We start from the raw sequence: 15,963 nt of genomic DNA on the forward strand, positions 1-15,963 counted from the left end.
ATTCAAAACAAAGTGAAATAAGAAGGGGCTTAAGAACTTCAGGAAAAAAACAAAAACGTCAAAGGACTAAAAGGTTTAGGGTCAAAGACCATGCATTGTGGGAATAAAGAAGAAAGTTATTGTTCTATTATAACCCAATACTTCAGAGATGAAGAATACAGTCATGGAGACTGGTAAAGTGGAATGGAGGTGAAACCTGATGGAGTTAAGATCAAGGAATTAGAAGGCCAAGCTATGGATTACTTACTTAATACAAGGAGAATGAAGACATCCAGGATGACAAGGCTTAGGAGTGAAGAAAAAAATGATAAAAGGTGAGAGAGGCTCCAACCCCAAAGTAGAAAGGATTTTGACCACAGTATAGAAGAGAAATGGTAACAATAAGCTTATCAGTTTTTCCCTTGAATTATATAGTAAGCAGAGTGATAGGCAGAGACTACATCTGCCTCAAACACTAAATCCTAGTTTCTAGCATAATGCCTGGCACACTGCTGGTTTTCAATTGATTCAATAAAAGAAAGAATGGAAGAAATATGACCAATCTGTGAACCACAAGCCTTTAACCAAAGGGTCTAAAATTTACAGTGTGGCCTGAACTAATGCCATAGGCAATAGTATTTTGCTTCCAGGATACATTTTTGTTGCAACTGGTAAGAAAGGGAAATAGTCTTTTCCTCAACATTCCACCATAAGAAAATACCCAAATGGTACCATTCCTGTAAAAAAATCCCAAGATAATTGATAAATTCAGACATACTGTCCAAATGCACCCCTCATTCAAGATAAAAGACACCTGGTTCTACTTTGATTTCATCTTCAAGGAGGGAAAAAGAGATGTTCTTACCACATACTGAGTTCAAGAGCATTAGTATGCTTCCAGGATAATACAGTCAGAATAAAGAAACTCAAAGGCAGCATACAGTGATCTTAGCTAGTCAGGAATCAAAATTATGGACTTAATCCTAGCAACCTCTTTCATTATTTACCCTGTGAGCTTATTTTCAGGGGCAACAAGGGGGAAAAAATGAGACAGTATCTGATTCTATAGCCAGGCTTAGGGAAAGAAAAACCCTGAGAGTAGGAGGGAATGCTAAGCAAAAGGAGAGGCAAACAAGTTAGGTTTTAGAAGCTTGGGCCCAAAAAGGAGGTCCGACATTTAGCAATAATTAAATCTATGGATTTCCCAATACATTGCACCCATCCACCATCAGTAGAAAAAGACAACATCCTCTTCTTTTCATTAAAGATACCCATGCCAGAAACATACTTCACTCAAGATAGAATTAGGACTAATTATGGTCAGCCCTGATTATAAAATATATCAAAAGGAATAAATTAACCTAAGAATCTTGACTAGTACTCCTTTCAACATTCCGAGAACAAGCATTACTACACCATCTCCAATTCTATACCTAACAGGTTTTACAGATCAATAATTAATCTAAAATGTTTCCAATGGGAAAGCCAGACAGTACATTAATTCTGACTTATTGATACAGAAACTGATGTTCAGAATATCTAAATTGCTGGAGCGCCTGGTTGTCTCTGTCAGTTAAGCATCCAACTCTTGATTTCAGTTCAGGTCACAATCTCACAGTTTGTGGGATCGAGCCCCAATGACAGCACAGAGCCTGCTTGGGATTCTCTTTCTCCCCAGAGAGAGAGGGATTCTCTCCTCTCTGTCCCTGCCCCGCTCATACACGTATGCACGTGCCTTCTCTCAAAATAAATAAAACATTAAAAAAAAAAAGAGTATCTAAATTGGTTCTTTAAGACAATAAGTGGGGAAGGGGGGTGGAGCACCTGGGTGGCCTAGTCGGTTAAGGGTCAGACGTCAGCTCAGGTCATGATCTCACTCACTGCTGGTGAGTTTGAGCCCCGAGTTGGGCTCTGTGCTGACAGCTCAGAGCCTGGAGCCTGCTTCAGATTCTGTCTCCGTCTCTCTCTGTCCCTCCCCCGATCTCTCTCTCTCTCTCTCTCTCTCAAATATAAACATTTAAAAAAAAGAAAGAAAGAAAAAAAAAAAAAAAAAGACAATCACCAGAAGCACCTGGCTGGCTCAGCTGGAAGAGTATGGGACTCTTGATCTTGGGGTCATGAATGCAAGCCCCATGTTATATAGAGATTATTTAAATAAACAAACAAACTTAAAAAAAAAAAAAGACAATCACCAATAAAGTTGTGGTCATAACATTTGTTCCTCACCTTGTAAAGTAAAGTCATGCATACCGCTTAAGTAAAAATCAGGAAGAAGATAAAGGTCAAAGTATTACAAATGCTGTAATTTTTGTTAAAAGTCATTTTGACTATCTTTTAATAGTTTTCTACTAAGACTTGTTTTAAGACAGTGCGATCTTTTCAGAAATCAGTCCCAAACAAAAAGAACAAGAAACCAAACACACATAATCCTTTTTCAATAAAACTAGGAAATGCACCTAACTCCACACCTCAAAAGGTGAAAACAGAGCAGGATAAAGCAATAATGACTTAGTAGAGTAGGGTATTATCAAGCCTAAATGCCTGCACAAAGAAATAACTCAAAAGAAGTTGATTCCATCCATATAACCCTAACAGGTTCAAAAATCAGAGACAAAAATAAAAAGCAAGAAGGAAAAAAAAAAAAGAATCCTTAGAAACTACAGAAGATGGAGGACCAAAAACAGGTAGATTGCTACCACTTGGAAAGGTGTACTCTCCAGAAAAAGTGAAGGATCAGAGTGAAGTGCTAAAGTAAAAACTTGACTTCAGTGAAAGTTTGCATGCTGACAAGGTAAAATCTCCATCTCTTCTCTCTCATCCAGCTCCAGGATGCTTTTTCTAGGCAAAAGAATAGAGGATCTGTCTCAGTACCAACTGACCTACAGACAAATATTTAGAGGTTCTCAGTCAGTTGCCAGCCAACTACACGACTATCCTACACAGATGGAACTTCTGATCAGCTTCTCAGAGTTCTATTCTTAAATATGAACCATCAGTGAAGAACACCAGACATCTAAAGAAGGCCTTTGATATGGAAGAAAAAGACTAAATCAAACTGAAAGAAAACAGAAACTTAGAAAAGAGATACAATACATAGAACAAAAGAACATTTCAAAGAATTATCATTAATACCTTCAGAGGAATAAGAAAAAATACTCTGCTTATTAAAAAAGGATGCTATAAAAAGAAAAAACAGAGCTCTGGGGAACCACAAACATGATAGCTTAAAAAAAAATCAGTAAAAGGATTAGAAAATAAATTTCTAGAAAAATCTCAGAAAGTAAACAAAAAGACAAAGAAATGGAAAAGGTAAGAAAAACAGATGACGAGTTGAGGAGTTCCAACATCCAACTAACTATAAATCCAAGAAAAAGGCAGAGGGGTAAATTATCGGAGACTATACAAGAAAATCCCTTAGGGCTAAAGGATTCAACTTTTAAGATTGAAAGAATAAAAATAAATAAAATAAGAAGGATCAAAAGCAAGATAATACATCACTGTAAAAAATTTATAACAACAGAAATCAAAAGAAAATCTTAGATATCTTTAAGGAAAAATAGACCTCTACAGGAATAATGGGAATCAGTATGGCAAGGGACTCCTCAATAGAAACACTCAAGGCTAGATGGAAATAAAGCAAAATCCTGGATGAAAATGATTTTCAACTTCAAAACCACACCCAATCAAACAACTGTAAGGGTATAAAGAGGGAAATTTTCAAATATGCAATATTTCCCCAAAATTTTACCTTCATGCACCCTCTCTCAGGAAGCCACTAGTAGATGGTCACCAAAGGAGGGAACAACGGCATAAACTAAGAAAAAGGAAGATATGGGATCCAGGAAACAAAGAATCCAACACTGACAGTGCCAAGGGGATTTCAAGGATTTGATCAAAGTCCAGTAACAGCAGCTATGCCTAGAGAGCTACCAATATAGACAGGAACAGGGGAACAGAAGATTCTGATGGAATATCTACAGGAAAATAAATGGAACTGACAGACTACCTAATAAGTGGGACCATAGAACACTGGCTTGAACAGAGTTGTTGGAAGGTATAGAAGACAACAGTAGACTCAGAAAAAATGAAGCAAATAAGAGGATGGGAAGAAGAAGTGAATGAGAGTAGAGTGGAAGTCAATACACAATTCTAAAACTGAAGTGATAGCAGAATATGCTTATTACTTAGAAATATGGAGACCAGAACAAAGAGCCAAGAGAGTTACCTGAGAGGAAAATTAAGAGCTCTCCTTTCTACCCTCACCAAGCAGAAATAAAACAGGAATAACAATAATGAAACATATCTTATATTCTACGAGGACTTATTGTGTTAGAATTACATTTTCTTGACTAAGAATTTTAGGCCAAAATGTGGGTTTTATAGCAATTAAGAATAAAGTTGGTGGGGGGAGGGGGGAACTCCTGCCTGGCTCAGTTGATGGAGCACGCAACTCTTGATCTCAGGGTCATGGAGTTCAACACCCACATTGGCTGTGGAGCATACTTTAAATTAAAAAAAAAAAAAAAAAAGAGAGAGAGACAACAAAGATGGGGGTAGGGGAGAGAGGAGGGAAGGAATCACCTTTTTAAGCACCTTCATGGCAAATATTTTCCCAGTATTTGCTCCTGTTACTTTCCGTACTTGAAAAACCTGGATAAAAAATACAAGTGTTTCTGTGTTATTAAAAGCTAAACTATGCTAGCCACACTCCCTTAATTCCTATTTATAGGAAACAAACAATACAATAGTTTATATTCTTATAAAAATTAGTAACACAAACACACAAAAATGAGCTGAAAGAACAGACTGTATTAAAGATTTAGTAGTGAAATCTCCTCCACAACATGGGGCCGTCCTATTTGGTCTGCTGACATCTGGTGGCAAAGCTGGTCAGTGACCATCCAATGATGAGCACTCTATATAACTTCATACATAAAATCCAAGTTTGCAGAAGCATAATACCAAAATTAAAAATTATAAAATATCTTACAAATTTCTTCCAGGAATGTCTCTGTCCTTGCTTCACATAAAACTTTAATAATAGTTGACAGGAATTACCATTTACCTATTTCTTAACTATATAGCTATATAAAACATCATCATGCAATACCTGAAATGATATGAGACTCTAAGTGCATGTGTTGCACATTCAAGATAATTAGAACACATTAGAATGTGTCCTTAAGCCTAAGAATAAACTACAAATGTCATGCTATGAAAAAATTAACCTACACAACAGCATAAATAGTTCTTAAACTTAATCCTAACTACTAAAATGGTATCCAAATTCTATCTTTTGATAGAGAATACCTAGGTATAAATTTTCTTGAGCAGAACATGCAAAGGTTAAGGTCATTTATTAGAAAGCCTTGAGCAGAACTATGAAACTAAGAAGTTCTCTTCATTTTTCTTCTCCCTTCTTATATTCTTCAGCTTCCCTAACTATTGCTCCAAATACTGCAAGTCAAAGAACACCAATTCAGATTTAGGTCTCAGTAACAGATAACAATTTAATGTGCCATGCCTGTTGAAAGGAGTGGTTTTTAAGAGGATACTTACAGGGGATACCATTTAACCAAAGGAAGGAAAGAATCTTCTAATAATAGACTTTGCCTGGCATAATTGCCTATTTATTTATGCAACAAATATCGACTGAATGCCTGTTATGTGTCAGTCTTTTATGTGTATGGTGGTAGGAAGAGAACTTCTTTACATCCCTCAAATAAAATCATGTGAAGTGATCATACCCTCTGCTGACAGCTAGCAAAGATAGATTGAAGAGGACTACTGAACCAGGGCGTAACAATTAATCTACCAAAGACAGACAACAGCTCATTTCAAAAATACTTCCTACCTTTCCATAGCCCCCTTTACCAAGTACCCGAAGTAGCTCAAAACATTCTGGTCTGATTTTTTCTGGCCCTCTGTTCACACTAGTTTCCGAAATTTCAAATTTCTCACAATGTTCCATGCCACTGGGGAGAAAAGCAAAATCAAAAGTAAATTCTCAACAAGTTAAATTGTCTTTAATATACTGTAATTGTAATCCAAAGAAGTAAAAAGGAGAAGGCATATAACGGCAAATTTACTACCTGTGCTCTGTAAACTAATGATTCAGTGGCATAGTAGGTCAAGATTACGATGGATTGATAACTGTATATCTATTTGTTTACAGAACGTGCTATTATTTATTTTTGTAAGCATTAAGCACCCTCAAACTAAGATAAATTAGAACAAGTTTATTATATTGACAAAGGAAAAAAGTCTTCTGGTTATTCTTATTTAGTTCATTCAAAATGTCCATGAGATTTAGGTATTATTCAACTTTATTTGGAAACTTCAGAAAATCTGGGAACTTTCTAAAAGTACCCAATTAGCTCAAGTCTCTTTGCTACAGAAAAATTCTTGCTAATAAAATGTATCCATGCATCTTTCCATATCTACTATTAGCTTGATTTAAAGACTCTAACACTGGCATTTATTTTGTCACTTAAATGCTTTTTACATGAGTGATCTCAGTCTCCCCTCCAACCTATGGTTTTCACTTAAGGATGGGTACAGAGCAGATTAATCTGTTCTGTATTAACCACAGTCACCTAAAAGAACTTGCCTAAAATGACTTCTGAGATTACACAAATCATTTTATAAATGATATTACAAGCAAAATAAGAGCATTTGACTTTGGAAGACATTTCTAAAAATTTGATTTTTTAGTAAGAAAAAAAATCTCTATTGAACTAATAATAATTCCTAACCCACTCAGACTCATATTCAGTATACTGTAAGTCAGAATGAATACCTTTTCCTCAAAATCTATATATGATCTCAAAACACTAGATATGTTACTTTATTGGTGCTAAACTCAATAAACCAAGTGCACGTGTGTGTATATATATCTATATATACATGACTAGATAATTAAGAACAGGTTATTGCAATCACAGGATGGTTACAAACCAGAGCTGATAAAATCTACTTGTAAGAAAGGCAGCACAAGAAAATCTTTTCACATAAACTTACAGTTCATATGGTCCAACTCCCCCATGGTCCATGCTTTCATTTAACTGACCCTGAAAAATATGTTAAAGTTTTAAAAATAAATTATCTCATAAACATAAAATCAAAATACTTAACGCTTCAGGGGTGCCTGGGTGGCTCAGTCAGTTGAGTGTCTGACTTCAGCTCAGGTCATGATCTCACAGCTTATGGGTTCGAGCCCCATGTAGGGGTCTGTGCTGACAGCTCAGAGCCTGGAGCCTGCTTCGGAGTCTGTGTCTCTGTCTCTCTGCCCCTCCCTGCTCACACTCTATCTCTCTCTCTCTCTCTCTCTCTCTCTCTCTCACAAAATATAAATAAACATTAAAAAAAATTAAAACAAAAAAACTTAACGCTTCACCCTACTACTAAAGAAGAATTAATGAAATAAACCAGCTTAAAAATTCTCAGTACTTTAATAACAGGCAAATGTGATGAATAAAATATGGTTCACAAGAATATGGGGACCTCACTTTTAATTTTCTATGACAACTAAGCTACAGATGCTACTTATCAATGATCTACAAACAAAACCAGGTGATTGTTCCTTTAAAAATTACATATATTGGGGCACCTGGGTGGCTCAGTCCGTTGGGCATCCAACTTCAGTTCAGGTCATGATCTCACAGTCTAGGAGTTCAAGCCCCACACTGGGCTCTGTGCTGACAGCTCAGAGCCTGAAACCTGCTTCAGATTCTGTCTCCCTCTCTCTCTGCCCTCCCCAGCTTACACTCTGTCTCTTCTCTCTCTCTCTCAAAAATCAATAAACATTAAAATTTTTTTTAAAAAATACATTTATTCAGAGGCGCTTGGATGGCTCATTTGGTTAAGCGTCTGACTCTTGATTTCAGCTCTGGTCGTGAGCTTACGGTTCTTGAGTTCAAGTCCCACATCAGGCTCCATGCTGACAGTGCGGAGCCTGCCTGGGATTCTCTTCCTCCCTCTCTCTCTGCCCCTCCCCAGCTCCTGCTCTCTCTCATGCACACAAGCTCGCTCACACTCTCTCTCAAAATAAATAAACTTAAAAAAAGTATTTATTCAAAAAATACATTTTGTGTATTATAAAACTAAAGCACCACATTCTGAGTTACTAGATCAAACAATTTACACCAAGTGGTACTCTGATATGCTTCTGAAGCACAAAAACTAACACAATGTTATAAGCCTTATGTAACTACAACCTAACTAAGCCTAAGGCAACCACAACCAGTCCACAATATTGTAGTGTATGATGTGGCTGACCAAAGCAAAATAATTAAGCACTACCCTCAAATTGTCAAGAGTCATGTTGGCCAAATATTCATTCTAACCACAGTATAAAGGAATGCAAAATTTAACTAACCTTCTGTACACTAACAATGAACAATTCAAAAATGAAATTAAGATAACTCTGTTCAGGGGCACCTGGGTGGCTCAGTCAGATGAGCGTCCGACTTCGGCTCACGTCATGATCTCGTGGTTCATGAGTTCAAGCCCCATGCTGGGCTCTGTGCTGACAGCTCAGAGCCTGGAGCCTGCTTTGGATTCTGTGTCTCCTTCTCTCTCTCTGCCCCTCCCCTGCTCACGCTCTGTCTCTCTTTCTCAAAAATGAATAAACTTAAAAAAAAATTTTTTACTAAAAGATAACTCTTCAGAATAGTCAAGAATAAAATAGAATCAATTAGAAAAAATTTATCAAAAGAAGTGTAGAGGCGCCTGGGTGGCGCAGTCGGTTAAGCGTCCGACTTCAACCAGGTCACGATCTCACGGTCCGTGAGTTCGAGCCCCGCGTCGGGCTCTGGGCTGATGGCTCAGAGCCTGGAGCCTGTTTCCGATTCTGTGTCTCCCTCTCTCTCTGCCCCTCCCCCGTTCATGCTCTGTCTCTCTCTGTCCCAAAAATAAATAAACGTTGAAAAAAAAAAAAAAAACAAAAGAAGTGTAAGACTTGTACATTTGAGAACTACAAAGCATTGCTGAAAAAAATTAAAGAAGGGAGCCTTGGGGCGCCTGGGTGGCGCAGTCGGTTAAGCGTCCGACTTCAGCCAGGTCACGATCTCGCGGTCCGTGAGTTCGAGCCCCGCGTCAGGCTCTGGGCTGATGGCTCAGAGCCTGGAGCCTGTTTCCGATTCTGAGTCTCCCTCTCTCTCTGCCCCTCTCCCGTTCATGCTCTGTCTCTCTCTGTCCCAAAAATAAAATAAACGTTGAAAAAAAAAACTTTAAAAAAAAAAAAGAAGGGAGCCTGGGTGGCTCAGTCAGTTAGGCGTCCAAATCTTGATCTCAGGGCCATGAATTCAAGCCCTATGTTGGGCTCCATGCTGGGCGTGGAGGCTACTTAAAAAAAAAAAAAAAAAAAAATTAAATACCTAACTAAACAAAAGACACTCCATGTTCATGGATCTGATGACTTAATATTGTTTAAGATAGTTATACTAACCAAACTGGTCTACAGATTCAACTCAATACTATCAAAATCCCAGGTTCCTTTCTTACAGAAATTAACAAGCTGATCCTAAAATTCATACAGAAATGCAAAGGACCCAAAGTAGCCAAAACAATCTTGAAAAAGGAGAACAAACTGGAGAGCTGACATTTCCTGATTTTAAAATGTACTACAAGGGTGCCTGGGTGGCTCAGCCAGTTGAGTGTCCAACTTCAGCTCAGATCATGGTCTCACAGCTCATGGGTTCGAGCTCTGAGTCAGGCTCTGTGCTGACAGCTCAAACACTGGAGCTGTTTTCAGATTCTGTGTCTCCCTCTCTCTCTGCCCCTACCCCCACACACGTGCTCTCTTTCTCTCCCCCTCCCTCCCTCAAAAATAAATAAACATAAAAATGTACTACAAAGCAACAGCACCTAAGACAATGTGGTACTGACATAAGGACAGATATATAAATCAATAAAATAGAATTCAGAGCCCAAAAATAAACTCTTACATCTATGGTCAACCAATTTTTTACAAAGATGCCAAAAAAATTCAATAGAAAAGGGACAGTCTTCCAATAAATGGTACTGGGACAATTGGATATCCACATGAGAAAAAACTACTTTGGACCCCTACTTAACACCATACTTCCCCATACTAAAAAGTTAACTGAAAATTGATCACAGGTCTAAATGTAAGAGCTAGAACTATAAAACTCTTAAAAGACACCTAGGATGGAATGAATCTTCATAATCTTGAGGTAGGAGATGATTTCTTAAGACACATCACCAAAAGCACAAGCAATTAAAGAAAAAAATCAATAAATTGGACTTATTCAAAATTTAAAGCTTTTGCACTTCAAAAGGCAAAACCCACAGAATAAGAATATATGAAGGGGCACTTGGGTGGCTCAGTCCATTAAGTGTCTGACTTGATTTCAGCACAGATTATGATCTCACAGCTGGCCCTGTGTCAGGCCTTGAGCTGACAGTGCAGAGCCTGCTTGGGATTCTCTCTCTCCCTCCCTCTCTCTGCCCACCCCCCTGCATGCGTGTGTACATGAGTGCTTGCTCTCAAAATAAATACTTCATTATTTTTTTAATGTTTATTCCATTTTTGAGAGACAGAGAGAGATAGAGCGGGGGAGGAGCAGAGAAAGAGAGCGAGCGAGCGAGAGAGAGAGAGAGAGAGAGACATAGAATCTGAAGCAGGCTCCAGGCTTCCAGCTGTCAGCACAGAGCCTGATGTGGGGCTCGAACCCATGAACTGTGAGAGCATGATCAGTGAGCCAAAGTCAGACACTCAAACAATTGAGACACCCAGGTGCCCCATAAATAAACATTTTTTAAAAAGAATATATGAAAACTTCTGTAACTCAAAATTTAAAACAACCTAATTCAAAAAAAATCATTTAGAATTTGCATAGTTATATCTCCAAAGAAGATACACAAATGGTCAATAAGCACATGAAAAGATGTTCAACATCATCTGCCATTAAAGAAATGCAAATATAAACCAAAATTATGCTGAAATACCCCTTCATATCCACTAGGATGGCTATAATTAAAAAGACAGAAAAACAAATTTGGCAAGGAAGTAGAGAAACTGGAACACTTGTACACTGCTGGTGGGGAATGTAAAATGGTACAACCACCTAAATAGTTTGGCAGTTTAGGGGTGCCTGAGTGGCTCAGTTGGTGAAGCAACCGACTCTTGATTTTGGCTCAGGTCATGATCTCATGGTAGTGAGAATGAGCCACGTGTCAGGCTCTGTGCTAACAGCGCAGAGTCTGCTTGGGATTCTCTCTCCCTCACTCTGTCCTTCCCCCAGGTGCAAGCGTGGTCTCTCTCTAAATAAATAAACTTTAAAAAAGTTTGGCAGTTTCTTCAAAAATTAAACATAGACTTACCATACGACACAGCCAATCTACTCCTAGGTATCCATCAATAAAAATAAAAATACATGTTCCACAAAGACTTGGGCACAACTGTTCATAGCAGCACTATTCGCAACAGCCAAAAAATGGGAACAACTCCAATGAACACCAACTGGTGAAGTGATAAATAAAATGTGCTTGATACATAGAATGGAATACTGTTTGGCCGTACGTATATATATACTATGACATGGATGATTTTCAAAAACATTAAGTGAAAGAAGCCAGACACAAAACTCTACATACTGTATGATTCCATTTATACAGAATGTCCAGAAAAGGCAAATTTATAGAGATGGGAAATAGACCAGTGGTTGCCTAGGGACAGAGGTGGCAATAAGGAGTGACTAGTTTCTTTCAAGGGTGATAGAAAAAATGTTCTAAAACTAAATTGTGTGATAGTTGTACAGCTCTGTAAATATACTAAAAGTCACAGAATTGTTATAAAAATAACTTTGCAGAATTCAGTTATTAATATTATAAAACATAGCTTTAAAATGAGTATTCTTGAATATAGTCTGGTTATGAGTCTTTCAATATATACAAAAGGGCATAACTTAATTGGGCTCTCAAAAATGCTAAGTTTTTGTAAATGTTGAATCACTAAATTGTACACCTAAAACTAGTATTACACTGTAGGTTAACTAACTGGAATTAAAATAAAAACTTTTAAAAAATGGTAAGATTTGAAGTTTTTATTTATAATTTTAGAACAATTCAAAAAATATTTAAGTGAACACATCTTTCTTCAAAGGTACCAGTCAGTACAAACTACACATAGAAAACTGATAGTATTCTTAAACAAGGGATGTTTAAATGCCCCCTAAAGCGCAAATTTCAGTGGAAATTTGCTCATGGTGTGAGCAAGTCAGAATGAAGTCTAACACTAGGGTTGTATGTTTCAGTATTCAACTGAGGCAAATGGATAGGTCAGTATCAAGGGAAAAAAATTCTTGCAGTTTCAACTTGATAGTTTCTTCTTGGGGGGAAGGGTAGGGGTAGTTATGCTTAAAGGTTTTTTGGTTGTTGTGTTTTTTGTTTTTGGTTTTTTTTTTTTTTTTTTTTTTTTTTTTTTGGTCTCTGGTACTTCACATAATCACCCACGATGGCTTCACTTTAAAGACAAAAGACTAACTTCTCTCACATGTGATAAAACTGGTAATATATAATTGTTTTTACTTTAATGTTAGTTTTACTTAATTTTAAATTAAAGACCACAGAGTAGTTAACACTAAACCATGACTTTGAAGCCTCCTAGAAGGATATGCCCTGTGGCTATGTTTCATTTCCGGAGCCAGCCAGGCCTGTATTACCACCTGCATCTGTGTTTATAACTTCCTACCGTTACCTTCTGGAGAAGTATTTGAGGTACAATGCTTTTCTGCTACTCAACATTACCTTTAGAAAAGTCTTATATCAGAAGTATCAGGTTAACACTATGTAATATTTACTGACAACTCTCTTTCATAGGAAACTCTTTGGATTTTTTTAAGCTTTATGACCCATCCAATGCTTTTTTTGTGTGCCACTATGATTGACAAACTGAATCCTGCTCATCTAAGGTACTATACATGATTCAAACCAGACCACCAGAATATTTCCACAGTTTTAAATTAAAATTGTATATAAATTCAAGTTAATATGCCTAAAATCCCAATGAAAACGAGCACATTTTATAAAAATGTAAATAAATTGTAACAGAATGGGTGAAATATCCTCAATCCAGTTATTCATTATACTGTTTATCCACTTGCTTGTTTGTTCACAGACATCCTTATAAAATAAGATTCAGTCATTAAAATGAGTTGGAAGAAAAGGAATAAACCTTGCTCAAAATCTTCAGCTACTTAAAAGTGCTCCATGGGACTCCCGGGTGGCTCGGTCAGTTAAGTGTCCAACTCTTGATCTTGGGTCAGGTCATGATCTCATGTTTCCTGAGATCGAGCCCTGTGTCAGGCTCCACAGTGTCAGTGCAGGACCTGCTTGGGTTTCTCTCTCTCCCTCTCCTTCTGCTCTTCCCAAAATCATATGCATGCAAGTGTGCACTCTCTCTCAAAATAAATAAACATGAAAAAATTTAGAAAAATAAAAATGCTTTATAGAACCTATTACAATGCAAGATAAGAACTGATGAGATATTATTCTGTAATTTTTCATAGCTGCAAATATTTGCAATAGCAGTTTGTTCTCAAAGCACTAAAAATTTTTTGCTCACTAAAAATCTGATATCCCAACCTGAAACTCATGCAGTCTCTGTGACTACTTCAAATTTTGAATGAGTAGAGTAAAAGTTAAGGATTAGACTTTTCTATTACTCTTTTAACTTTGTGTCTCCACAGAAAACAGGTTTCCAACATTTTCATAACCTAATGAAAATCTCTAGAGGAAAACTTTCCCTTAGTTTCAACTCACTCTCTCCAAATTATACCATCACCAGTGAAAAACAGACAAACAAAAAAGACCCAAATCCACCTATCCTCCTCCCAAAAAACCCTCTCACCCACTGCTTTTTAACATAGTCCTTTGAGGTATTCAGAGTCTTTTTCTAGTTAGGTAACGGATATTCAGCTTTATCCATAAATGCATTCATTTACTCGCCTCATCCTTTACACACTGAAGAAATTAACTACACTGTGTAAATACATAGGTTTCCTAATACAAATTCACTGTAATACATCTAAAAAGGCATACATGTCTAAATAGGACCAATAATTAAAAAAAATACTACAATTTCAAAAATGCACCTCTAGTATAACTGCATTTATTAAGTCTCTAAGCATAGATGAGGATAAACTTCAATGTTTGGTTCCTTGGCAACGAGTAACACTGACAAGCTATATATCCATGAACCACCTAACTGCTTAATATGCCAGAATATTTTAAGAGGACAGTAGTTTATATACTTGATCTCACATAATCCTCATTTTACAGAAAAAAAGTGTCAGAGAGGTTAAGCAATTTATTCTAGGTCACACAGTCAGTGACAAGGCCTGGAGGGATGTGAATTAACTTCTGACACACTGCAAAGAGGTACATTATGAAAAAGACTAGTAAATGCAATGAAGCCATGCAATGAAGCTTGCAAGCTGAAAGGAGTCAGAAGATACTACCAGTAGTTACCAATGTGGCCTTGTGTAACCACCTCTCTAGTTTATGCCTGTTTCCTTACTATGAAATGAAGAAGTGAGGCTACTGTGTTACGAACCAATGTTTTAAAAGTTTGTGTACTAAAGGTAGTAAATTCACAAATGGCCAGATTTTCTAAGAATCTAAACTTCTTTCATTTTTCAGAATTTGTAAACTTGGGGGCACCTGGATGGTTCAGTCAGTTAAGTGTCCCACTTTGGCTCAGGTCACGATCTCACAGTTTGTGGATTTGAGCCCCGTGTCAGGCTCTGCACTGACAGGTCAGAGCCTGGAGCCTGCTTTGGATTGTGTCTCCCTCTCTCTCTGCCCCTCCCCGGCTCATGCTCATGTTCCCACAAGCTCTCTCTCTCTCTCAAAAATAAACATTAAAAAAAGGGGGGGGGGGGCGCCTGGGTGGGTCAACTGGTTAAGCATCCAACTTCGGCTCAGGTCATGATCTCATGGTTCGTAGGTTCGAGTCCCACACTGGGCTCTGTGCTGACAGCTCAGAGCCTGGAGCCTGCTTCGGATTCTGTGTCTCCCTCTCTCTCTGCCCCTTCCATGCTCATGCTCTGTCTCTGTCTCAAAAATAAATAAAACATTTTTTAAAAATTAAAAAAAAAAGCTAACTGTAACTCCATAGGCAAATGTATTAAAAAGGACAACTTTCAATACCCACCTTATAAACTGTGTGATTTTTATTTAGACTCATTTGATTATGAAAAGAACAATATATTTTAGCCCACTTAGTTTCTTAAGATGTTCAAAATTGTTTATGTATAACATCCCAATGTTTTTGGCAACCAGTAAGGTACAACTTACTTTCCAGAAGAGGAAAATCAGGTGAAAAATAGGGAAGCCACTTATATAGTTAGAGCAAACATCTGACACCAGTGGTTAACTCATGTACTGATATAGACAGTGGGATTTAGAATTTAAATTATCATGAGGTTATCACTGATGATCATTTGCCCAGAATAAGTGATTTAGCATGACAACAGTATTTTTGAACATCAAGTACAATTTGTGATCTTTCAATAAATTTATCTTGAAAAAAAGAATGACATTACACAAAGAATAACAAACTAATAGGGTGCCTGGGTGGCTCCGTCAGTTAAGTAACCAGATTCTTGATTTCAGCTCAGGTCATGATCTAGCCATTTGAGTTTGAGCCCCCTGTCCAGCTCCAAGCTGACAGTGTGGAGCCTGCTTGGGATTCTCTCTCTCAAAATAAACTTAAAAACAAACAAACAAACAAACTATTAAGACAGCAAAGGTAAAAGCAAGCTATGCATTAGGAAAATTCTAAATTTAGTACCCTAAATTACAGCAAGAAAAGCCCTCACACCACCATTCACAAGTCTCAGTTCAAGCAATTTATTTTTGGCAAACCAAATCACAGCTGTCAACGCTGGGTTTTTTCCACCCCAAAATTACACGAAGTATTCTGAAAAAATGTAGACATCTTCAACTAGGGTAAAAGTT

The 15,963-nt window shown here is 37.4% G+C and overlaps 1 protein-coding gene across 12 annotated transcripts in view; it reads right to left on the bottom strand.

The window, feature by feature from the left end:
- The window catches only part of RPS6KB1 (ribosomal protein S6 kinase B1), a 119,887-nt gene that overhangs the window by 102,973 nt on the left and 951 nt on the right, over positions 1-15,963 (bottom strand). For 10 of the 12 annotated variants that reach the window (XM_040496930.1, XM_040496934.1, XM_040496937.1 and 7 more), the window contains exons 2-4: positions 7,000-7,049; positions 5,834-5,954; positions 4,561-4,629 (exon numbers count right to left, since the gene is read on the bottom strand). In XM_040496930.1, coding sequence (XP_040352864.1) covers positions 4,561-4,629; positions 5,834-5,954; positions 7,000-7,049 — 240 coding nt within the window. The remainder of the gene's footprint in view (positions 1-4,560; positions 4,630-5,833; positions 5,955-6,999; positions 7,050-15,963) is intronic. The other 2 variants (XM_040496932.1, XM_040496933.1) reach the window with 1 other exon arrangement.

This window comes from Herpailurus yagouaroundi, unplaced genomic scaffold (genome assembly GCF_014898765.1).
Source record: "Herpailurus yagouaroundi ecotype Mexico unplaced genomic scaffold, PumYag 189, whole genome shotgun sequence".
Classification (NCBI taxonomy): domain Eukaryota; kingdom Metazoa; phylum Chordata; class Mammalia; order Carnivora; family Felidae; genus Herpailurus; species Herpailurus yagouaroundi.